Raw genomic sequence first — 25,855 nt, 5'->3', positions numbered from 1 at the left:
CCCACAATCAGCCACAGCACTATCATGCCACATGCTGTGGCCACCTTCTCTGGTCCCTGCAGTCCTGAAGGGGGTTTCCTGAGAGCTTATCAGAGGACCCACTGCCAAGGGGTGGATGGCAACCCCCTTCCCCACCAAGGAGTGAGCCCCTCTCTGCTTCTTACTGTGTGTAGTTTTACCAGGCAGTTATTGCTTATATAGCAAATCTCCCCCAAGCCTAGTGGCTTTAAGCCACAACCATCTGTGATCACTTATGATTCTTTGGGGTGCTTGGGCAGTGAATCCTGATGTGGACCAGGCTTGGCCAGTCTTGGTGGGGCTCCTGAACGTTGCTGTAGGATGGACCATGGAGGAGGCCTTTGCAGGGGCAACTGGGCCCTGCTCCATACGCTCACTCATCCTTCAGCAGGATAGTCTGAGCTTGGTGTCATATGTTGAAGGAATTCCGAGAGAAAGAGAGAGTGAGAGAGTAACAGGTCTGGCTCCTGTTGAGAAGACTTGCTGTCCCACTGCAAAGGCCATGAAGGGTGGTGAATGGGAGCCAACATACCTCAGTACTGAACCTTGTGGGGACTCAGTTTGCTCATCTGTAAGATGGGGATGATACTGCTTATGTCATGTGTTGCTCTAGTGTGCTGTGTCATTTTAGGGGATGGTCAAATGCAGCTTCAGGAGCAGGTGCAGGAGAGGCACAGGCAAAGTCTATTATACTCAACGATTCTAGAGAGACAGAGGCACTGCAGACCAAGAGGGCCACATGCAGAGGGCTCCAGGGGACTGGGTCAGCCATGCAGAACAGAGAGCCGGGAGAGGGTGAGGAGCTGTGGGTGAGGGCCTTTATTTGGGGTGAGGTGGGATACCTAAGCAAAAAGTGTGAGGGGATTTCATTAGTGTGTTTTGGCTTTGTTTTTGTTTTTGTTTTTTAAATAGCTGAGCCTATGGCATATGGAAGTTCCTGGGCTAGGGGTTGAATCAAAGCTATAGCTGGGGAGTTCCTGTCCTGGCTCAGTGGTTAATGGACCCGACTAGTATCCATGAGGAAGAGGGTTCCATCCCTGGCCTCACTCAGTGGGTTAAGGATCTGGTGTTGCCATGAGCTGTGGTGTAGGTCACAGACACCACTTGGATCTGGCATTGCTGTGGCTGTGGAATAGGCCAGCAGCTGTAGTTCCGATTCAACCCCTAGCCTGGGAACTTTCATATGCCACAGATGCAGCCCTAAAACACACACACACACACACACACACACACACACAAAGTTGTTTACACTGCCTCTTGTGGCAACACCAGCTCCTTAACCCACTGAGTGAGGCCACGGATTGAGCCCACATCCTCACGGAGACAATGTAGGATCCTTAACCTGCTGAGCCACAAGTGGAACTCCCTCGTTGGTGGGTTTGTGTCATTAGGTCACAGTCACAGGAGGGGAGGAAAGGAATTTGTGGTAGGGGCCCAGCTTATCACTTGGGCTCCCCTGGTCACCTGGGCTGGTGCTGTGGGAATGCTGAGGCAGGAGGAGGATAAAAACTTTTAATATTGAAAATACGCCTTGTAAAACTTGGGTCCCATTAGTTTGTTTTGAAAGCTAATCTTATAAGATGTAAAAGGCTGGTATTAGATCTGCCTTTGGAGAAAACCATTTCTTCATGTTGGGGAACCTGTTTAGTGGGTGTGGATGGGGGGTCTTTAGCCAGGATAATTAGAGTACAACACACAACAAGGATGTGCTGAGGAAAGACTGTGAAGCAATCTCAATACTGAGGAGATAAGTGCTCTGTTTAACATTCCTTCATTCCTTCACTTGTTTATGCAGTAATTCATTTATTCAGGGAGCCAGTTGGAAAATGTTTATCATGATTCTATTGTGTAAGAAACATTGTATAAGAGAAATTCTATGAACAAAGGACTGGATGTAATAGAGGGGAAGCATTACGTTTGCTGGAAGCCTGTGTGAAGTCAATTGTCAGGGGCTTGTCTTTGTCTATAAGGCTGAGTTTGGCCCACTGCCTAAGGTAATGGGGAGCCACTGAAAGCTATAGGCAGGGAGTGGCATGGTGACCTACGTCATTTCTAAAGATCTCTCAGGTAGCTGCCTGCAGAATGAACAGGTGGTTGGTTGGGCGTGGTGGAGAGGAGACTGATTATGAGAATTTCCAAGCATCCAGGCCACTGGGGCTGTGGCCTGGACCACTATGGTGGCAGAAATGGAGAGATGTGGGTGAATCGGAGAGATGTTTGGGAGGGAGAATGAGTGAGGCTTGGTGCCTGGGGGAGGTATGGTGTGTGACATTCAGTTTTTGTCTTGGACACTGACTGGATGGAGGGAGCCGCTGGTTGTGATGGGGGTAGATGATGAACAGGCTTTAGCTGCCTGACCTTCGAGGTACTGTGTAGAGGGAATTGGTAGGCATGAAGACGAGCAGAGATTAGGAGAGAGGTCTGCACTTCAAGTACAGGTTGTGGGGAATTGACAGCCAAGAGATGAGCACCAAAGCCCTGGAAGGAAAGTGTGGGCTGTGGCTGAACTCTGTTTTTGAGCTTTCTTACTGTGGTAGGTGCTGGAGGATGGTCCATTCCATAGGCAAAGATTTTTGTCTATGCCTATAAGTTGTTGTTTGTACCTATGGAAAGGGTGTGTGTGTGTGTGTGTGTGTGTGTGTGTGTGTGTGTGTGTGTGTGAGAGAGAGAGAGAGAGAGAGAGAGAGAGAGAGAGAGAGAGAGAGAGAGAGAGGGAGCGAGAGCATGTGAGCAAGCATACAGGCTGGCACATCCCTAAGGATGGCAGAAGGGGTTCCCTAGGCAGGAACCAATCCCAGTTCATCATTCTTGGAGGAGGCAGATCCTGGGCTAGGAGATGAGAGTGGGAAAACAGGACCTGAGAATCCAGGGAAGATCCTCCTCTGTTTCTGTCCTCCTCTCCTGCCTTTCTCTGATGGGCAGGGGGCTTTCCTGGTACCTACCCTTCCTGCTTGCTCTGCTCAGACCTCCTATACTTAAAATACCATGATCAAGTTAGCCAGGCTTGGCTTTTGGTAAGCTATGCAGAAAAATCTAGAAAGCTGTTTCTGCTTTCAACTTTATTTTCATGGCTCTCTCATTTCTCAAAAGGTTCAGGAAGTCAGCTTTGAGATTTAGATGGGAGAGGTGATGTCCTGTTTCAGGCTGTACCTGCCCTTTCCTTCCCTTGGGTAATAAACAGACAAACAAAAAACCAACCTTATGGGGAGATAAGGAACAGGCAACAAGATTTGAGAGATCTGAGAGATCAGGAGGCTGATAAGACACATTAGTTACACATTTGCAAAATATTATATCCCATAACACCTGATAGGGCTTAAAACATCTTCTTTCCTCCCTGATCTACCACTTCCCCATCCCAAAGTGCTAGAAAAACCTGCATCATTATAGAGGTTTCTGCCAAATGAAAATGTCCAGCTTTCAGAGATCCCATCGTGGCTCAGCGGTTAACGAACCCAACTAGTATCCATGAGGACGTGGGTTCGATCCCTGGCCTCGGTCAGTGGGTTAAGGATCCGGCGTTGCCATGATCTGTGGTCACAGACGAGGCTCGGATCTGGCGTTGCTGTGGCGGTGGGGCAGGCTGGCAGCTGTAGCTGCAATTCAACCCCTAGCCTGGAAACTTCTATATGCTGTGGGTGTGGCCGTAAAAAGCAAAAAAAAAAAAAAAAAAAAAGAAAGAAAGAAAAAGAAAAAAAAAAGAAAAACATCCAGCTTTCAAAGCCCCATCCACCCCCCTCTCCCCATCAAGGGCGCCCTCAGCCTTGATACCTGCACTGATTGAGCCGCTGCAGCCTCTAAAACCAGAAAGCACGCATGTATTGGGTCCTAGGCGGCTGGTTGAGCTCTTGAGGGAGGAAGCCCTGAGATCTCCACTCCATCCCCAGGCCTTCTACTGTTCCTCCTGGGTTCAAACTGTGACCCTGGGCAATTCTGCTAATGCCCCAAGGCTAAGCTCCTTACAGGTCAAGTGTGAATGAAGATGCCTCAGAGTCACATCCTGTCATAGGTGCACTGGACGCTCTGGATTTCACACTACCCTGAACCATTTACACCTGGAGGAGTGGGGGTGGGGTGTGTGACCACACTTGGAATACACGTCATCCCGTCATCCCGGGGGAGACTGCAAAGGGGACAAGGCGTTTCTCAGAGATGATGAGCTGCTCTACCTTCCTGGTTTAATTCAGTCATTCATTACATAAATATTAATTTATGGAGCCCTGTAGGGGCTCAGGAGAGGACGAAAATTCCTGCATTCATGGAGCTCACATCCTAACGAGACACATTTTCATGCTTAAAAGTACAATTTCTATTTTCCATACAACCTGATGCCAACATCATGGGCCTCTTCATTTGCTGGAGGGAGCGCTGGCAGCTGCAGAAGTGCTACATCTGAATGATTGAAGGGCTGATCATGACTAAATCTGACTACAGGTGAACCATCACATTTTGGTCCCTTGTCCCCTCACCCTCCCCTGGCTCTGAGTTGACACTCCACTGTCCCTGTGTGCAGTGGGGTAGGGGTGTGAGGACTGAATAAAACACTAGAAGCAGTGAGTGCAAGTATCCCTAAGGGGTGGGAGGGGCCAGCTAGTGATTTCAGCCACAGCCCAGGGCGGTGTCAGATAGCGCTTTGAGCTTTATTAGCTTAGAGCTTTATTAGCGGAGCCCACCCCCAGGGGCTGCTCAGCCACCCCCAGGGAGATCCAAGAAAGCACAGGGCTGAGTCTGGGCTGCAGACACCTGAGGGACAGAGTGGTGTCGGCTGTGGGGTCAGCTGCAGTTCACGCCTGCATCCTCATTGTGGTTGCAATTGTGAGATCCCCAGGTATTCTTGCTGCAGTCCCACAGGGTAAATTCGCTCCCTTTACATGCCACATTGTCCAGCCAGATGGTCCCAGTGCCTAGACACAGAGAAAGTGAGAGGGGAGAGGAATGTGGAATTGAGGTCCAAGCAGCCTGGCTCATCTGTCCTCAGGGGGCGTCCACCGATTTCTCCCACATCCGCCCAGTGCTGATAGCTGCTCTGCTTGCAAGATGACTCTGCCTCCGATCTGCTTTCTACCCTTTGACAGAAATCTCATCCAAGTATTTAATATGTAGTCTGAACATGATTTGAAATCTCCTCCTGGGGGTTGCCCAGTGTTAGTCTCTTCCTCAAACACCTTTGTAACCAGGCCAATCCCCTGGTTACATAGGGATTCAAACCTTCCTCAAGCTCCCTTCCTTCTAATATTACGGATTTCAGATCAAGAGCTCAGAGGACTTCCTGAATTATTTGATCCCGATAATTTATTTATACTACAGTGGGACAATCGATATAGGCTTAACCTGTGTGAGGAGAATGTGTATTCTAATGGGATTTTATAATCCAACTGGACTCAGATTTAAAAGTAGGTATGTACTTTTGGGGGAGGGAGGGATAAGAGCAGAGAATATTTTGGGGGTAGGAGCAGGAGAAACTGGCTTAGTGTTCCTGCTAAGGTCAGCCTTCAGGGCCAAAGAAACCATCTCAGACTAGAGGGTTAACTCTTTTATTAAAAGTCTAAACTTTTGCTGTAAGACATAACTGAGTGTCTGGCACCCCATGGACATTTTTCCGACACTGATCTCAGGAAGTCCCTGCTCTGATTCATTTTCTCTTCCCTTCACACTTTCTCCTTAAAGATGATCAAAGCCAGGCCTCCTGGTTCCAAAGAGCCAGAATGCCCATTGTATTTGCTCGCCCCGTCTCTTCTCTGTTCTCCCAGCTCTAGGCCCTCAGCCATCCTTCAGAGAGCGTCCCTCACAAACACCCTTGGGCAGGTGACCTTCTGGCTTCGGGGGTGGACAGACAATGGCCCGACCAAGCTTTTGCTGTCCCTTCGGGAAGAGAGCCTTCTTTTTCCTGGGGCTTTCAAGCTAGAAGGATGCAAACCCGGGGCCCTGAGCTACAGAATTTTTCAGTGGCTTGGACCAATTCTTTTCTTTTAACCAAGCCACACTGAGCCACTTGCAACCAAAGGGTGCCAACAACCTACCAGGGAGAGAAAGCCCACGTCAGTTCCTCCAGGAAAGAGGGTCCTGGTCAGGGAGTCACTTACCTCCTCCCACATTGTAAACGGCACTTCCTGAGGAGTAACCCAGCATGCGGCAGAAGACGGTGGCATCCGAATTGTCCCAGTCATCATCACAAATTGTCCCCCAGACACCGCTATAGAAAATTTCAGCTCGGCCTTGGTTCCTAGAGCCGATAATCCTGACAGACAGCATGGATTCACCTGGGCGACAAAACACATGGGAGAGGTGAGGGAAGCAGCCTGGCCACTTTGTGTGGATACGGGTTCTGCCTTTTCGGTTTTTGAAGCTGTGTAGTTAGGGAAAAGAAACCTCCTGCTTGGCTGTCCAGAACTGGGAAGGTCCCACATGGTGACAGCAGCACCCTCTGGCCAGTGGCCTCCATGTCCCTGGGTCTGTAGGTGTGAGACCATAGTGACAGGTTCTTCTGCAGCTAGCCTTACACATCCAACTCACAAGTTTTGCCTTCTGCTATGGAGGAAAAAAAGGAGAAGGAAGGAAGGAGGAAGGGAAGGAAGGAAGAAAGGAAGGAAACCATTGTCTGTGTCTTCAAGCTATGTGCAGTCTTATTCAAAGGTCAAACCCATTAGCTTTTCTCCAGAATGAGGAATCTCTGAAAACCAAGGCCTCTCCCCAGCACATTTGTAACTTTCAGGCACAGAGTAGCCTCTAAAGCATACATTAAAAAGAACAGGAATAAGAGTTCCCATCGTGGCTCAACGGAAACAAATCTGACTAGCATCCATGAGGACGCAGGTTTGATACTTGGTCTTGCCCAGTGGGTTAAGGATCCAGCGTTGCCGTAAACTGTGGTGTAGGTCACAGATGTGCCTCGGATGTGATGTTGCTCTGGCTGTGGCATAGGCCAGTGGCTATAGCTCCAACTGGACCCCTGGTCCGGGAACCTTCATGTGCTGCAGGTGTGAACTTAAAAAAAACAAAAACAAAAGCAAAAAAAAAGAAAGAAATTAAAAAGAACAGGAATAGTAATTACCTTTTTCACCCTTTGCTCCCTTTGCTCCCTGTAGCCCAGAAGATCCTGTCATAAGGAGAAAAACCACACAGTTGGAGGGAAAACAAGCCAGGACCCCCTTGCCCTCCTTTGCCAGCAGTGGGGAAGGGGTGTGGGGAGAAGGGTGGAGTGGTGGGGGTGTCAGACTCTCTTCTCTGACCCCCAGCTTTGCCAGCCACCTGGCATCATCGGGGCTGGATGTGCCATGGGCCCCCATGGTTGAGCAAGAAGAGATGGGCCTGAGCTACAGCAGGAGGGGTTGAAGCTGGTTAGAGAGGGACATTTAAGAGACATGGAGTGGAAGGCCTTTCCTCTGGTCAGTGTCAGAGCCTGTGCAGTGGCAGGGCCTGCCTGGGTGTGGTACCAGACATGGTCACCTGCCTTCCTCTTACAGTTCAGGCTGTGCCTTATGTCTGTAAGCTCAGTGCTGAGGGCAAGCCCAGAACAGGGCATAGTACCACTAAGCCTCCACCCTTCTGGTTCTGAGAACTCCCAACCCCTTACAGCAGGCCTCTCCTAGAACCCTCAGATCAGAAACAGAGGCCTTACCTTTGGCTCCGGGCTCTCCCTTTTGGCCACCTAGTCCAGGGGCACCCCTGGAGCCTTCCAGGCCTCGGCTTCCCTTCTCTCCCTTCAGACCTGCAGGGCCTGGAGAGGAGAGAAACCATCGCCATCAGATGCTCTGCTCTGCTTCCCAAGGGGGACCGAGAGTATTTAGTGAATGAGTTTCCCACCCCCACCCCTATCAACAGCTGTTTAGATGGTGGGCCTGGGACAGGGGTGGGGTGCTGCCCAGATCATCCTACAGCCAGGTAAACTCTGGTTGAGGATGTGCAGGTGAAAATAGCCACCAGGATTCCAAGTCTGTTGATCCTCATGGACTAAATAATTGTGTGGAAGTTCTAGCCTTTCTGGGAGAATTTGCTAGAACATTTCCAGGCTTCAATTTCTCCTTCAATAAATTAGAATAGGAATAGAACATCCAGCTCAGGAGGAAGAAAGGCTGCTCAGGAAATGTGTCTGAGGAGTTTTGCTGTGTCTGCTTGGGTTAGGCAGGAGAGATTAGAAATGCCACCGGTAGAGCACAGTAACCAACCACAGATAAGGGCGGGGCCATGGGGGATGGTAATGATATTCTGTGAGAGGCAGCAGGAGGGGTGGGGGTAGGGCTTAAGGGCTAAAGGGAGGATGGAGAGGGATGGAAGCAGATGTGGACAGGAAGATGGAGGCAAGGCAACCAACTGGGAACTAGAGATGAAGGTGGCCCAGCTCCCAGGGCCGCTGTGCAGCCTGACACCACCACCAGGGGGCAGCTCTCCCATCCTTCTTTACCCTTCACACTCTCAGCCCCTGCCCCTCTCTCTACCCCCTCCCCATCGGAAGAAGAAGAATCTGAGGCTGGAGGGACCCAGCCCTGGAGTCTCAGCCTCAGACCAGCTTGGTCCAGGCCACTCTGGAGGAAGGTTACTGCTGTGATTTCAGGGTCCATAAGACTTGACCTTGGAGCACAAGCCTTTCCAGTGATCATTCCGAGAAATTAAAATGAGGCTGGCCCTTTACCTGGAAATCCTGATTCTCCTTTTGTTCCTTTCTGTCCTTGAAGTCCTAAGATCAAAATACAGAAAAGAGGAGAAGATAATAAAACTTAGATATTAGACACTTTTAATCTTAGACAACCTCTACCTTTTGTCTGATTAATGCAGTAGGAAAGGTACATTGGTTCTCCACGATTGTTTAAAGCCTCTTTAGTGGAGCATAAAAGGAGACAGGCTGCAGATAAATGGGGACGCGTGTTGGGGTGAAATTGAAATGTATTGGATCAAAATCTGGATTATACAGACAGGCAGACAGACCCCAGACAACCTGACTTGGTGTCTAAATTCAATCCCATTCCTTTCTGTTGCATTTTATTGGAAAACAATTGAGTAATACTTTGATAATAATTTTTATTTCTAAAAGACTGTGGAGGGGAATCAGTGGCCACCAGGAGCTTTGGAGGTGTTCATCCACCATAGACTCCATAGCATTTATTGGTGGATTTCATTGTGGCCCCCAAGTGTAGCTAAAGAGTCATGTGGATAAAGGGTTTTACGGCCAGAAAATGGAAAAGTCATCACTGCCATTATTGGTGATAGTCCTATTTGCAGTTCTTTTTACCTTTTTTTTAGGGCTGCATCCGAGGCATATGGAAGTTCCCAGGCTAGGGGTTGAATCTGAGCTGCAGCTGCCAGCCTACACCACAGCCACAGTGATGAGGGAGCTGAGCCATGTCTGAGACCTACACCACAGCTCACGGCAATGCTGGATCTTTAACCCACTGAGTGGGGAACAGGGATGGAATCTGGACCTCATGTATACTAGTCAGGTTCGTTACTGCCGCCATAGCGGGAACTCCACCTATTCACAGTTCTAATGTGAGAGTTCCTTCCTTCCTTCCCTTCTCCCCGCTTCCTTCCTTCCTCCCATTCATCTCTTTATCACTAATTTACATGGAAGGGCCACTGTTCCTGGCACCATGCTGGGTCACTGTGGGACAACAATTTCTTGGTTTACAACATCATGGTCTCTCAATTTGAAGTGCCAATATTGATTTTATCTCAGAGAAACAGGACTCTCCAAGACATTTGCAAAGACTCAGGGAAATGAAAGCTCATTATTGACTGAAAAGTAACAATTACTAGAAGGTAACAATGGGAATGCACTTCCACTATGTGCTTCACTGTTGTCCCTCTCATGGCGCCAGCCCAGGTTTAACCAAAGATGCATTGGTTTGATGATCACCAGAAACCACAAGGACCTTAGTTACCCTCACTGACAGTTGCCTGGGAGAAGTTCCTGCCTCCCACTTCAATTCTTGACTTTGCTGAGCACTTACTATGTGCTCAGTGGAGGGCAGGCCACTTCAGGATCCTTTCTTGGAATAATGAGCAAGGGAAATCCTGCTCCCAGCAGCTTTTCACATGGCTCATCGGAGGCTGGGTGCTGCCTGGGGAGGAGGGTCAGAGGGCTAACAGCTAGGAAGCACTACTGCAGGCCTGGGCCAAGAGAGGTAGGAACACCTGGATCTGAGAGGGCAACTAGTTCTGCCCCTCATTGTGGGGATGAGGACCAGATTGAGGCTCAGAGAGCTTCTTCCAAAAGCTGGAGGGACCTTTGAGTTGGGCACAAGCCAGGCAGGCCCCAGCTCATCCTGGGAAACCTGTGTCCACCCTGGACCCTCTCTTTGGAAAGCCTGACCCCTTCGGTCCCCAGGAGAACTTCAGCAACCTGTGAAACCTGCTAAGCAGCCTTCTCTGGCCTCACCCATGGATAATGCACTTCCTCCCAAGGCAGCACAGTGGCCAGTCAGACAGCCTGGGCTTGTGTCTGCCTCTGTGACCTTGAGCCATGTTCCCTCTCCCTGAGTCTCCTGGCTGCCTCCAGGAGTGGTTGTGAGACTGAAATGAAGTCTGTGTCAAGCACTGATCCCCACATCTGGCCAGTGGTGCCCCAAGCACCCCAGGGGCTCTGTTGCACGTGTGTGTCTCTCCTCCAGTGGGGATTGTCTGGGGTTCTGGGGCTGAAGCCCCTGTGTGAGCTCCAGCCTTGCTGCTGAGCAAGCCCACCCCAATGTTTGCTGTTGACTTTAGGTGGCCCAGCAGAGGTGGCTGATGTATCCTTTATGCTCACCTGCATCTGAACTGCAGGTTACAAGCTTAGGGAGTCCTAAGTTTGTTTGTTTGTTTCTTTTTCTTTTTTTTGTCTTTTTTGTCTTTTAGGGCCACACCCGTGGCATATAGAGGCTCCCAAGGTAGGGGTCCAATCGGAACTGTAGCCACTGGCCTATGCTAGAGCCACAGCAACGCGGGATCCAAGCCACACCTGCAACCTACACCACAGCTCACAGCAACGCTGGATCCTTAAGCCACTGAGAGAGGTCAGGGATAGAACCCGCGTGCTCATGGGTGCTAGTCGGGTTTGCTAACCACTGAGCCATGACAGCAACTCCAGAGTCCTAAGCTCCTCAGCCACATTCAGAAACACGTCTTTGGTTGTTAAATAGAAAAATGGTCCATATCTGGACTCTTGACCCTCTCCTTCGTATCCTAAAGGGTGCCATATTGCACAAATCTCTAAGTGCCCTGTCCCTAGAAGCAAGGTGCAGGGATACCTGGCACAGTGGTCTCCCCATATTGCCTCCCTCCTCCACCCCTGCCAAAGAAGTGCTCCTCTCTAAAGCACCGAACGACAAATGCCCTATACAGACAGGAGCCCTAGAGAAGTCCCTGTTCACCAGGTCCATGGTCCCCTTGGCCTGACCCTCCCCCACTTTATTTCTCACACCCTCCCTCCAGCCCCTCACCTCTGGGGACTTGGCATCTGCTGCAGCCTGCACTATGCAGGCACTGTAAGCTACCCTTCAAGGTCCTGTCATTTCCTTCTTTACAGAGGAGAAAGTCCACACTCAGAGACTCCAGATGATTTGTCCCAGGTAACACAGGGAGAGAATGGTGTGGTTGGGGTTGGGACCCAGGGTTGTCCTCCTACTGGGCACCTCGGCTGCCAGTGTTCCTCCAGCTATGCCAGCTCCCTCCTTCCTGGAATTTCACTTGGATTGTCTGCCTGGTTCCAAAGCCTCTCAGTGGCCTTGGGCCACCCCTGACTCCACAATGAGTAGTCAAACTAGAGTGAGCCCCAGAATCACCTGCACAGGGTTTGTTAGAAAATAGTTTGCTAAGCCACTCCCCCCACCCTCCATCAGAGTTGCTGATTCACTGCATCTAGGTTGGGGCTCCGAGACACTGCAGTTTTTTTGTTTTGGTTTCTTTTAGGACTGTGCCCACGGCATGTGGAAGTCCCCAGGCTAAGGGTTGAATCAGAGCTGCAGCTGCTGGTCTACAACACACCCACAATAATGCAAGATCTGAGCCTTGTCCTCGACCTACATTGCATCTCATGGCAACAACAGATCCTAACCACTGAGCAATGCCAGGAATTGAACCTGCATCCTCATGGATACTGGTTGGCTTCATTATTCACTGAGCCACAAAGGGAACTCTAGCACAGCACTTTTAACAAGTTTCCAGGCATTGCTGGTGCTGCTGGCCCAGGAACCATGGTTTGAGTAACCACTTCCCTGAAGATATCTCACTCAATCTTCAGGAACCAGTTAATTCACAGCCTGCCTCCTCCAAGGAGTCTTCCTGACTCTGAGGAACTCACAGCCCTGCCCCATTCTGAGCTCTCCCTCTATGCCTTGGCCGTTGATAAAACGCCCTGTGAGATGCATATAATGGATGTTGGTTTTCTCCTCAAACACCACCGGCCCACCCTGATTGGATCGGGGAGAAGGAGACATGGATGAAAGCTAGGGTCTAGAGGTGCATGTTGTAAATGTACAGTGGGAGGGAACAAATGTCGTGGTCCTCTTAACCACAAGCAAATTGGGAGTCCCTGAGTATCACAGAGCATCAAGCCGAAAGGGCCCAAAGTGTTTACTGGCAAGGTGCTTATTTAGAGAAATGATTTTCTTCCAAGAAAAGAGTTTAGTTAGAAAGCACAGGCCTTCCTATTGTTTTATGTTCGGCCAATGTTCTAAAATCTTAGAACATCCCTGCTTGGAAAGAAAATTGCCTGTTTCCAACCCAGCGTGCTGGAAAATTGGCCAAATTCTAGACCTCTCCTTACACTCCACAGAGGAGGAAACTGAGGCCCTGGGATGATGTCCCTACCCACTGTCACCTAGCTGGTCGGCAAGTCCAAGGTGATGGGCAGGTCTCCTTTGATGGAAACTTCCTTAGTACCATCCTGACTTACAGGCTAAGTACAGCCTGGCCAATTTAGGATTAATTTAATAGCTTACAAATTGAGCTGTGTGGCAAGAAGGAAGATAGGAGGTAGGGCACCCAAAATTGGGACCCACGTAGATTTCTGCAGATGTCTCTAAGAAATTTTGAGGAAAATGAGGAAAAGTCTAAGTGACAAGTAATATGAGTTCATTATGAGTTAGGTAGCATATAATAAAGTCTTGGACTAACTCGATACTTAGGGAATTCATGGTATAGGGCTTAATTTCTATTATGGATTATTCTTTGCTGCTTATCTTTAAAGTAAAAAAAAAAAACCTTAAAATACAGAGGAGAAACGTGATTTCAGGTTATTTCCCCTTTGGCTTTGCCTCAAGAGAAAAATAAAAGGACATAGAAAATTCAGATCCTTGTTCTATTTTAGACATGAAGTCTGTTGAGATGTAGAATTTCTGATCTGATCGGTTTTTGGGAGCTTAACTGTTTTGGCTGCCTCTCACATCATTTCAGGAAGATGGGAAAGGTAGAAAAAGAAAAATGCCATGATTACAAGTTGAATTGAGCCCTTCCTCATTTCCAAACAAACTTTCCAAAATGGCTAAGAGATTTAGAGCTAAAACTGGTTTTGTTGTGTTTCTGTGGAGTTTTTTTTTTTTTTTTTTCAGTTTTCTCCCAAAATTAAATGATTTATTTTGCAGTCATTTGAAAGATCAAAGGTTAGAAAAAACTAAGTTTTGGAGGGTTTATGAAACCTTATTTCCTTTCTTTCTTTCCTTCTTTTTTTTTTTTCTTTTTGTCTATTTAGCCCCACTCCTGCAGCATATGGATGTTCCCAGGCTGGTGGTCGAATCAGAGCTGAAGCTGCCAGTCCACGCCACAGCCACGGCTGCCAGATCTGAGCTGTGTCTGTGACCTACACTACAGCTCACAGTAACACCAGATCCTTAACACACTGAGCGAGTCCAGGGATTGAACCCGCATCCTTGTGGATACTAGGCAGGTTCATTACCTTTGAGCCACAATGGGAACTCCCAAAACCTTATTTTCTGAATGATGCAGGAAACTACCATTAGAGAAAGTTCTTCTGGGTGTTAATGATCTTCAATAAACTATGCAGTCTGACTTCCCAGCCGAATGGAAGGAGTCTCCTCCTCGCCGTCTTTAGTCTGAGAAGGCTCCTTTTTCTCATGGGTTGTGAACAAGGGGAAACATTCCACCAGAATGGGTTGGAGTGCAGTTAGTGAGACTCCACGACAGCAGGAAGATTTGCCAGCTAAGCCAGGATTTACTCATCTACCAGAGGTGTAAGAGGTTTGAGCGATTCTGATTTCTTTGAATCCTACACTCTATGTTATTCTATGCGACAAAATTTAGAAAAGCACAATTTTGGGCTTAGACTTTGGGATTAACTTCTGAATTCAGTGTATATTAACTGTGAAAGCCTGAGGAAAGCTCTTACCCTCTGGGAGCCTTTGCTTCCTGAGCTGTCAGGTAGGGATGATGAAACTCAGTTGTGTGGGGAGAGGACCTAAGATCATGGGAGTAAAGCTCCAAGCGCAGTGCTGGCTCAGAGGCATCGTTAATAATAAACAGACCTCTTACGTTTGGTAATGAATGCACAATAATGAGATCTAGCTGTTACCTAGGTCAATCCAATGCCCTGTAATTTCTCTGTTTTCATCCCAGGAAGCTAGATAGTCTCTTGTGAGATTAATGATTTTATTTACAAAACGGAAAATGCTTCTGTTTGAAGACTGGCTTGATATAATTGAAACTGAACAAATGCCACAGTATCTCTGGTTTGGGGAGTACCAACATCCTAATACTGAAAACTATGCATTATCTTCTGCAGTGGGAAGATCTGGCTCCCAATCACCCCACCTTTCCTTCTCCCACCTCGGAAATCTGACCTCTCCAAAAGTTCATGAATCTATGACCTCAGGATGGTGTACAGCCCTGGCTATAACCAGGGTCCTATGGGAATTCCCTCCTGAGAGGACTATCAGCTACTTAATCAAGACAAACATTTGTATTTGAGTGAGAAACCTATGCAACTTGGGATAAGTTGTAATCATCACATGCCCCAGATGAAAGTAATTCACCATGTCTAGCTGAGCAGCCAGGATTAAGGAACAGCCTTTAGAATATGCCTGGTTGGTATTCACCAGGACTGATTAATGGATATTCCTCTAATGGTGCTCCACAGATGTGCACAGGCTCGTTAATGGAAATAAAATGGTTCTGACTGTGGGCCAAATGTGTCTGTGCTAAAATAGGGGTGAGGGAGTTCCTGCGGTAGCACAGTGGGTTAAGAACCTGACTGCAGTGGGTTGAGTGGCTGTGGAGACTCAGGTTCAATCCCCAGCCCAATACAGTGGGTTAAAGGATCCACCATTGCTATAACTGCAGAGTAGGTCACAGCTGCAGCTTGGATTCAATCCCTGGCCTGGGGAACTTCCATATGCCTCTGGTGTGGCTATTTAAAAAAAAGGAGAGTAAGATCTTGAGTAAATAATAAGGAGACATAGCAGGGTCTGAGGGCTCCATGTTTCCTAAGACTGGAAGAAGCTGCTCTGATTCTTCTAGGACTTGGGTAGAGAGAGAAGGTGTTGCTTATCAGAGGGCCCTGATGGTGGCAGAGATACCTTGGGGCTGCCTGGGGAGGAAGACAGTAGGGGGAAGTAAAATGGATGAGGCCTGAGCTTTGCCAGCCAGGCCTTCCTTTTGACCCACTCTGCACCTCTTTCTGTGAAGCAGCTCTAATTAGGGTTGAAAATACTCCTAATTGGGAGCTGCTCTTATTATGCAAATCCTCCCAGGACACAGGTGCAGGCAAGACTCCCCACCCTCAGACCATGGAAGCACAGTGCCCCTTGTGAGCAAAACAATGCTTTTTCTCCAATACTCTTGCTTCAGCCCTATTCACAATAGCCAAGACATGGAAACAACCCAAATGTCCATCTACAGAAGAATGGATTAAGAAGATGTGGTATATATACATAATGGAATACTACTCAGCCATAAAATAGAACAAAATAATGCCATTCGCAGCAACAGGGATACAACTAGAGACTCTCATACTAAGTGAAGTAAGTCAGAAGGAGAAAGACAAACACCATATAATATCATTTATATCTGGAATCTAATATATGGCACTAAATGAGCCTATCTATAGAAAAGAAACAAACTCATGGACATGATGAACACACTTGTATTTGCCAAGGAGGAGAGGGAGGAAGTGGCATGGACTGGGAGTTTAGGGTTAGTAGATGCAAACTATTGCATTTGGAGTGGATAAGCAATGAGATCCTACTGTGTAGCACAGGAAACTATATCTAGTCTCTTGTGGTGGAACATGATGTAGGATAATGTGAGAAAAAGAATGTAAATATATTGGAATTCCCATCATGGCTCAGCGGAAATGAATCTGACTAGAATCCGTGAGGATGCAGGTTCGATCCCTGACCTCAACCAGTGGGTTAAGGATCCAGTGCTGTGAGCTGTTGTGTAGACCGCAGAAGCAGCTTGGATCTGGCATTGCTGTGGCTGTGGTGTAGGCCAGGAGCTAGAGCTCTGATTTGACCTCTAGCCTGGGAACCTTCATATGTTGCAGTTACAGCCCTAAAAAGGCAAAAAAAAAAATGTGTATATATATATATATATGACTGGGTCACTTTGCTGTACAGCATAAATTGACAGAACATTGCAGATCGACTGTTATAAAATTTTTTTTAAAAAAGAATCATTAGGAGTTCCCGTCGTGGCGCAGTGGTTAACAAATCCGACTAGGAACCATGAGGTTGCGGGTTTGGTCCCTGCCCTTGCTCAGTGGGTTAAGGATCCAGCGTTGCCGTGAGCTGTGGTGTAGGTTGCAGACGCGGCTCGGATCCCATGTTGCTGTGGCTCTGGCATGGGCCAGCGGCTACAGCTCCAATTAGACCCCTAGCCTGGGAACCTCCATATGCCACAGAAGCCATCCAAAGAAATAGCAAAAAGGCAAAAAATAAATAAATAAATAAAAAAGAATCATTAGTCTGACAATGGTGGTGCAGGGCAGAGGTTCTCCCAGTTTATAACTGAGGGAGAAAAGCCAACATCTCCATGAAGCCCAGAATAACACTCAGGGGCAAGACAGTCTCAGGCCTCAGGGTCAGACCCTGAAGATCTGGGGTAAGGGAAAATAGAAGAATCAGATCAGAAAGAGGCAGGCAACAAATCAGGAACCCCTGACAACCACTCCCATATGGAATGCAAGACCTTGCTGGTGGCCTTCAGGTGGCATCTCCATGGCATCAGGCAGCAGCACCTCTGATGGTACTGATCCACCATCCATGAAAAGGAGGTCAGTTTCAAGGCTGGATGGATTGAAAAGACAGCCAGCATAGGAGTTGCCTGGGCCATGGATCCTGACAAGCTTGAGGGAAACCTCAAAGATTTCAGAGAGCAAGTCTCAGGAAGGGGCCCAGCCCACCCCTCTGACTAGAGCTCCTGAGCCTCCATCACACCGCAGACTTGACTTCAGGGACACCAACCTACAGAGCCCTCCATCACGCCCCTCACCAACTGTGCCTGCTCTGTGCCCTCTCCAGACTTGCCTTCCCCTCCTCCATATGGATGAGCTCTATGCAGCCTCCAAGCCTCAGCTCCATCTCCTCCATGCCTCTGTACTGCTCTGCCTTTTGCTACCCCCAATAGGAACCACTGTGAACCTGGAGCATTGAACAGAACTTTTTTATTTGTTTAATGAATCAATCAGTCAGTTGACCACTTTTTTTTTTTTTTTTTTACTTTTTAGGGCCATACCTGCAGCGTATGGAAGTTGCCAGGCTAGGGGTTGAATTGAAGCTCTAGCTGCCAGCTTACACCACAGCCACAGCAACACCGTATCTGAGCCTCATCTGTGACCGACACCATAGCTCACGGCAACGCTGGATCCTTAACCCACTGAGCGAGGCCGAAGATGGAACCTGCATACTTGTGGATACTAGTTGGGTTCGTTTCCATTGAGCCATAACAGGAACTCTCAATCAGTTGACCACTTTATCAATGAAAATGGAGAGGGCCTGCCCCTGGTGTGGGTTTCTAGCATGGCTCTGAGGTGAAGGCATCCAGGTTGTCTACCTCAAGCATGACCTTCTGCTCTGGCAGAGAAGGGGCTGCAACGGACAGTCCACAGCACAGCCCTTTCTCACAACCCTGCACTGGCCACAACACCTCCTGGCCTGCACCTGGCTTTCTAAATGGCATGTGGCACTTCTCCATGCAAAACCCACAGAATGCTTGTCTCTTGTACCAGTCTGCATGTCTGAGGCAGGAACCAGGTCTTATGTGCTACCGGGGTCCAGTACCCAACACAGTAGACCAGCCTTTCTAGACCATTGAAGATGTCTGAGCTCACTGAATGACTAGAGAAAATTAGCACAGTGGTTTATAAAGTAGACCACATTGGCATGACGGTTTATAACCTACACTAAATTGAGGCGATAGTTTATAAATAACCTTGACTAAGTTTGCACGATGGTTTATATATTAGTCTCTGTGAGTTTGTTACTGTGGGTCATTCCTCTCAGACTTTGGCCCCGCTGGGAAAATGTGCAAGAACGGGTTTATTGACACCTGCTGCCTGAATCCAGAGCCCTGACCTTTGAGGCCTACGGCAGGTCAGTGGGAGAGAGTGGACCTTATGCACGCAGCTGGAAGGCAGACCAGGAGACACTGCAGGTGAGCTGCCCTGCTCTCCTCTTTGACAATGAAAGCTTGGTCATGATGTTCAAGGCCTTTCACGGACTCTGGGCAGAGAAAGGGTAGCCTCAGGGCCTTGGACTGAAAGGATTCTGGCAGAGGAAAATGTACTAACAGATGCCAGAGCACAGGAGACCCTCTTTCTCTTTCTGGTGAGCCTGCTGGGAAGTAGTCCTCCCCTCATCCTCCTGACACCCAGCAAGTCCACCCACCCACCTACCCACACCCTCTGTTACCTGTGTCCCCCTTGCTTCCTTTCAAGCCTTCGGCTCCTGGACTCCCGGGACTCCCTGCTGGTCCTGGACAACAGATGCCATAGAGGGTGTCAGGGCTGGACTGGGTGGATCTTCAGACCTCACTCCCAAACTCACCACAGGACCCATAAGCTCACCTGTTGGCCCAGTGAGGCCAGGGCTGCCAGGCTCACCCTTGGCACCAGGGGATCCCGCAGCTCCTGGAAGGCCTGGAAGACCCCTGGTTCCAGGCTGTCCTGAAAGTTAAGTCATGAGTGAAAGGCTGGCAGAGGGCCTGGCTGCCTACCCCTTCAATACACCTCTGTTCTCTGCAGTGACACATGAATTGCTTAACACTTTAAATGCCCCACGTACAGCTTAAAGGAGATCTCTCTTTAGAAGCCTTGAACTAGCCCTATTAGTGGGAGGAAAATTAAAGTCTCAGCAATTTATTTATTTATTTATTTATTTTCCATTCACTGATGTAGGGTTTGGGGCTTATGGACTTACTAGGAATTCTGTGAGTGCTTCGCACCACTGGGCAGCAGAGTGGAGCAAAGCTCAAAAAAAAAAAAATCGATTAGGCTTTCCTCTACATATTGCTCTGTCCTCTTAGGAGGCACCAAGTTTTATGAAACCCTAGAGGCTCTGGCTTAATACTATGAAATAAAAGATAGTAAAGTCAGGAACAGTGGTAGCTGGAATGATGCCCAGATTCCCAGTTCTTACCTTGATCTCCTTTGAGTCCAGGAACTCCAGCCACACCTAAAACACAGAGAGACTTTTAGTGATCTTTTTCCCCTCTAGCTCAGTGGACCAGAAAAAAAGGGGAATACCCACAGGTCAACGGACCTGACAGAGCAGACTCTTACCTGGGGACCCGGGCATCCCCAAGTCACCTTTATGCCCCTGGGCTCCGGGGGGTCCCATGAGCCCCATGTCCCCTTTCATGCCCATGTCTCCTTTTCTTCCTGAAAAACCAAGAAGTTGCAGTCAGACATGGGATGAGGGCAAACCTGGCTGCCACGTCCAACTCTGACACTGCCCGTCTCACCCAAATTCCCAACTCAGACTCCTTGGACTCCTCCTTGGTGCCCAGAGTGGAAGATACAGTGGCTGCTCTCCAAAAGCACACCACCTTGCTCCAGAGACAAGACACCAACTCCTGAAATGTGGCCGAGGTGGCCCAGCCTGGAGGATGGGCTTCGGTACTCTCAGAGCCCTGGTCAGTGCCCCAGTCCCTAGAGGATGGACCACAGCCCAGGGCTCAACCAGCATTGACCAGCTTATCTGAGTGTCTGCATTTGGGGAATTGTTTTTTCAAACTTCCCAAACTTAAATCTGAATATTCCAGAAAGCAGATCCCAGGTGCTGAGAATAGAAGCTTTGAAGCATTGATGGAAAGAAAAACATTGCAGCAGCACTTATGCCCCCAGAGGTTCAGCCACAGGCTTTCCTGGTGCCCAAGGTTTCAAATTTTCCACTTGTCATCAGCATTCCAGGCTCACCCTTGTCCGTCCTCTCCTCGGTCCTCTGTCACTCCCTCCTCCTCTCTGCCACTGCTCAGCGCATACCAATCAAGGGAGGCTCCTCCCAGGCAGGGCCTGGCAGCCCTTCCCAAACTTGCCAGCTGTCCCACGGGATTAGGAAGCCATTAACATTTCATCATCAGCAGAGTCCCACCCCAAGCTACTCCCTCAGGTGCCAGGACTGACTGGTTGGGATAGAATTTGGTTAAAGTCTCTATTCTGTGATTTTTAAGATTTCAGAGCTGGAGAGGACTCAGAAGGGTGCCAGGCTCTTCTGGTACCCTTAGGTTAGGAAAGTAGACAAAGTCATCTGGAGTGGAGGGAAAGAAGCCACTGTCATTCGGGGCTCTCTGGGTCAAAAGTTTGAGTGACCTTAGGTGTCCACATGAGCAGAGGGGCCAAAAGGCACTTGTGAGAAGAGGCTAGGAATTATTTCCCTAGAGGGATTTGTTGGTGTCTTGTTTTTGTTTTTGTTTTGTTTTTTGTTTTTTTTTTTTTTTTGATTTTTTTGCTTTTTAGGGCTGCACCCGTGGCATGTGGAAGTTCCCAGGCTAGGGGTTGAATCCGAGCTACAGCTGCCGGCCTATACCACAGCCACAGCAACGTGGGATACATCCGAACCTCATCTCACGGCAATGCTGGATCCCTGACCCACTGAGCGAAGCCAGGGATGGAACCCTTATCCTCATGGGTACTAGTTGGATTCGTTTTCACTCTGCCATGATGCGAACTCCTTGTTGGTTCCCTATTGCTTGGGGCTGGCCAGAGTCATTGCATTAAGGTAATTGTGTGGCTGTATGAGGGGTCTTGTGACCGGTCTGGGCCTGAATCTGTGACTTTCATGCCTCCATCAAAGGGGGAAACCTGGGGAAGCAGAGCAGTACCGGTGAAAGGACCAGAGCCTGGCACCAGCTGAGGAGTCACATCTACGCCTGACTTCAGAACCTTCCCATCATCACAGCTAAAGGTGGAGTGAGGGAAACAAATGTATCCCCTGGCACCTCACCACCTGGCATTACCCATCTGCTGGGACAAAGAGCAGAAAACCTAAATATGGCTGAGTCAGGTCTCACCTGGTCCGCTGGCCCCATCTGCAGGCAGTGCCTGGGGCAAGCAGTGGGTAAAGAGAGATCTGGTGATCTTGGGCAAGGAAATTTGGGAAGAGGAGGGGTAGGTTAGAGCCCTGATTTCTGAAGATGTGAAACCAATGCATTTCCCCTTGCTGGCCCCAGCATTTCCAGGCCTGAGTCTGGGTGTGGCCACAGGTGAGTGTGGGATGGGAAGCAGTGTGGCCCAGACCCCAGGGGCAGAGTCTAAAGGGCAAAGGCCTGGCTGTCATCCCCTCTCTGGGGCTGACGGGATCCCCTTGAGAAAGCCTGGACCTCCCTTCCCAGCGCCAGGAGAATTGTCGAGGGCCACCTCAGAGGTCAATTGTCCCTCTGTCTTCCTGGTGGAAGGTGAATTCTCCTTCAGTCCAGCCAAGGAGAATTTTTGCAGCCCCTCTTCCCTACCCCTTCATCTGCTCATTTCATTGTGGGGAGGTCCTAGTCTTAACAGGTTGTCCCTCCCTTACCTCAGCATAATTCATTCTGCTGAAACCTTTGCTGGTTGGCCCTCATTATTCAGCTGGCTACCACTGAAAGCAAGTCTATTTTCTCTTCCATGAGATCCTGCCTAATATTTGAGAATAGTTGACACATCCCTGTAAAGATTCTCTTCCTGGAGGCCGGCTCCCTCAGTTTTTTATCATAGAAATAGTTCCTCTTCACCAGGTACAGTATCACACATCCCATATACCTTATATTCCTGTTGTAATCAGTCATCATTAAAAGTTTCTATTATTGGAGTCCCCATTGTGGCTCAGTGGGTTAAGGGCACAGCATTATGTCTGTGAGGATGCAGGTTCGATCCCTGGCCTCGCTCAGTACGTTAAGGATCTGGCATAGCATAGGATTAAGCTGAAGCATAGGTCACAGATATGGCTCTGATCTGGTGTTGCTGTGGCTGTGGTGTAGGCCAGCAGCTGCAGCCCCAATTGAAACCCTGGTCCAGGAACTTCCATATGCCGCAGGTGGCTGTAAAAAGAAAAATAAAAGTTGCTTTTATTATCCTTCTTTCATAGGTGAGTAAATTGAGGCTCAGAGAGGTGAAGTCATCTACCCAAGGTCACACAGCTAGTGAGCCACGCTAGAACCCAGATCTGTCTGATCTTGGAAAGGATTCCCTTACCTTTCTAACTTACAGGATCACTAACGCTACCTGCCATGTGGCAGAGTTTGAAAATGTGATCTCTAACCCCTATGACCGCCCTGAAAAACATGTATAATTTAATTGTTACTTTTTTTTTTAGTTTTTATAATTAGTATGAGCATTCCATCTTTTTGTCTTTTTAGTGTCTTTTTAGGGCTGCACCCATGGCATATGGAGGGTCCCGAGCTAGGGGTCTAATTGGAGCTGTAGCCGCTGGTCTATGCCACAGCCACAGCAATGCCAGATCTGAGTTGCGTCTGTGACCTACACCACAGCTCATGGCAACACTGGATCCCTGAACCGCTGAGGGAAGCCAGGGATCAAGCCCGCAACCTCATGGTCCCTAGTCAGATTCGTTTCCACTGCACTGCAATGGGAACTCCAATTATTACTATTTTAATGTAATTGTCATTCTTTTCTGAAATGAAAAAAATTAAATCTCAGCTGGCCAAATGATGTGTCTAGTTACACAGGTGAAGTGGCACAGAGCAGGTATGGCAACAGAGCCTACAACTCCAGAGTCCTCAGCCTCCCTACTACCTCACAGAGCCACTCTGAGGAGCCACCAAGGGGCCAAGAGACTGGGAGTATGAGGTTGGTTCAGTCAGAGGGCTAGGGCAATGCTTCCCAGAATGTGTCCCTATGCCTCCAGGATCAGAACACTCCAGGGTCTCTAAGGCACAGACCTGCATCTCTTTTTCTCTCTGTCTCTCTCTTTTTTTTTTTTTTTTTTGCTTTTAAGGGCTGCACCTGTGGCACATGGAAGTTCCCAGGCTAGGGGTCAAATCAGAGCTACAGCCACCAGCCTATGCCACAGCCACAGCAACACCAGATCCCAGTTGAATCCATGACTTACACCATGGCTTTTGGCAACACTGGATCCTTAACTCACAAGTGAGCCCAGCTTGGACACTGGTCAGGCTCTTAACCTACAGAGCCACAGCAGGAACTCCCAGATCTGCATTTTGACCAGGCACCTCAGATGGTTCTTCTCCATGGTCCATAACCTGAGAAACACTGCTTTAGAGATGGCACTTGCCATTGAGGGAGGAGCCTAGATGTCTGAAGTCCTTCTTCTGGAATCAACCCTTTGTCGTCGTTCCAGCAACTCTCCCCTCCTTCCACAGGCCCACCTCAGGCCCTCCTTCAGTGTCTTATCTTCTTCTTGGAGCTCCCAGCACTGCCTGAGTCCCTACTTGCCTGGCAGGAAATTGTCCCCCCTCACTTTGCCCTTAGATGGCCCATTCCTGTCCTTTGCTTGCCTGGGCAGAAGGGACCACAGCTGAGCTCCCGGGATGCCTGGCCACTCGACATCTTCTGGGTAACCTTGCTTGGCTCTGGCTCCAAAGGCTAAGTATGAATGTAAGTTCGTGCCTGGAGTGGTGAGTGCGTATGCTCGTGTGAGCAAGTGCACGAGTGTGATCGTTCGTGATTGTATTGCATAAATCTGTGAGTGCTTGTGTGTGTCCCTCTTTGTACCACAAACTCTCCTCCTACTGTTTGCTCAGCTGAAAATCTCCCCAGAAAAACCCTGCTGGAGACTTAGAACACTAGACTTTTTGGGATTTCCCTTCTGTGAAATTCTTTCCAAAAATTAGTTTCTCTAGAAAGAGTTTCCCTCTTAACACATGTCCTGTCTGTAAGTGATGATGTTTTTCTTTCTGTTCAGTGGCCTGGAGGCTTAGAGGCTGTCAGCTGGTTCATTTCCCCCTCCCTCTGCAAACCATCTCATTCTGCTCTCTCTCTAGTTGTGTTTGTCTTTGCAGCTTTACGCTTCAGGGACTGTAGTTTGGAGGGTCTAAGTGGAGAACAGAGTGGACTGTAACAGCAATGGGTCCTTCCCCTGGGAGGCAGCCGAGCTCCCACGTTCTCTGACCCAGACATGCTGTGGCCATTTGTAAGACAGCTGGGTAGCCTAAAAGAGGGAGACAATCATGGGCTTTGAATCATTATCTTCAACCTCCTAGTCACCCTCTGAAGCACTCTCATTCCCATGTTACAGACAAAGAAACTGAGACTAAGAAAGATACAAGAAACCTCCCAAGGTCCCAGAGCCTGTCCATGCATGGGGAAGGCAGATGTGTCAGAATGTGGAGTCTGGACCAATGAGCTGGACTCTCCCCAGTGATGCTCACAGGCTTGTACTCCAAGTACCAAGGAGGAGATTGGAGTCCACACCTGGGTGCCCTCCCTGGGATGCAGGCACTTCCTAGCATCCCTAGCCCATCTTGGGTCTCACCCTGCCTGGCCTCCCTCACACACAGACCCCCCCCACCCCGGGTGTTCAGACTCTGGTGGGTGTGTTCCTGCAGTCCTCTGAGGCTGCTACAAGAAAACCTGCTGTGGGTGCTGGTATACACACCCAGCCCCTGCTTACCTGTCTCTCCCTTGATTCCTGGTGGGCCTTGGGGACCTGGGGGGCCTAGAAAGGAAACAGAATTCACAATGTTGACTGGACAAGAAGGAGAAAAATGATTATGGGGCTGGTAGACAGAGGGCATTCTCTGTGCCTCCCTCCCATCCAGGCCCCCCTTCTCTTCTGGTGCAGGTACACCCTGGGGCCCTTTAGACCTGAAAGACCTGAGGAAGAGAAGCAGAGGCACCAATGCATCAGGCAACAAGGTGAGGTGACAGTGCCACTCCCAGTATCATTTACTCAACAAAGTATTACTGGGCACCAAGGACCAGCCCAACTGTATGAAAAGACAGAGCTCCTTCCCACAAGAAGCTCAAGGCCCAGCCGGCAAAACACAGTTTTGCAGATGCTGAGGGATGATGAGTGGGGCCGAGTCAGACAGACATGGGTTCAAACAGTAGCACTGCCTTTTAGCTGGGTGATCCCAGGCACGTCATTTCATTGTTGGGAGGGTCAGCTTCCTTGTCAGTGAATAGGGATCCACATGCTAGTTGCTTGCTTGGGGCTCTCCTGAAGTCACCATGTGGAGACCACCACAGAAAGCATGCCCAGGCTCTGAAAAATGGCACTTCTTACTGCCGCCACCCACTTAGGAACACTCCCTTTCCAGGGCTGCTCTGCGGTCTCACAATGACTCTGGTGGGAGGGACAGGGCTCCTCGTCCTGCCTTAGTGCATTTGGCTGCTTTAACCAAACAGCACAGGCTGGGGGGCTTAACCAGCAGAAATTCACTTCTCAGAGTTCTGGAGGTTGGAAGCCCAAGATCAGGGGCCTGACGGCTATATTCCCAGGAAGAGTCTCTTCCATGTGGC

General features: G+C 49.0%; 1 protein-coding gene across 1 annotated transcript in view; it reads right to left on the bottom strand.

The window, feature by feature from the left end:
- Positions 1 to 4,635: 4,635 nt before the first annotated feature.
- The window catches only part of MARCO (macrophage receptor with collagenous structure), a 38,626-nt gene continuing 17,406 nt past the window's right edge, over positions 4,636 to 25,855 (bottom strand). Inside the window, exons 4-13 of the mRNA XM_047772103.1 lie at positions 25,005 to 25,049; positions 19,721 to 19,819; positions 19,578 to 19,613; positions 19,007 to 19,105; positions 18,852 to 18,914; positions 8,648 to 8,692; positions 7,637 to 7,735; positions 7,070 to 7,114; positions 6,102 to 6,278; positions 4,636 to 4,922 (exon numbers count right to left, since the gene is read on the bottom strand). Of these exons, the coding sequence (XP_047628059.1) occupies positions 4,792 to 4,922; positions 6,102 to 6,278; positions 7,070 to 7,114; positions 7,637 to 7,735; positions 8,648 to 8,692; positions 18,852 to 18,914; positions 19,007 to 19,105; positions 19,578 to 19,613; positions 19,721 to 19,819; positions 25,005 to 25,049 (839 nt within the window). The 3' untranslated portion in view covers positions 4,636 to 4,791. The remainder of the gene's footprint in view (positions 4,923 to 6,101; positions 6,279 to 7,069; positions 7,115 to 7,636; positions 7,736 to 8,647; positions 8,693 to 18,851; positions 18,915 to 19,006; positions 19,106 to 19,577; positions 19,614 to 19,720; positions 19,820 to 25,004; positions 25,050 to 25,855) is intronic.

The sequence above is a fragment of the Phacochoerus africanus genome, chromosome 3 (assembly GCF_016906955.1).
Source record: "Phacochoerus africanus isolate WHEZ1 chromosome 3, ROS_Pafr_v1, whole genome shotgun sequence".
NCBI classification, from domain to species: Eukaryota; Metazoa; Chordata; class Mammalia; order Artiodactyla; family Suidae; genus Phacochoerus; species Phacochoerus africanus.
Note: the sequence above shows the minus strand (reverse complement) of the source record. Positions and strands in the feature narration are given on the sequence as shown.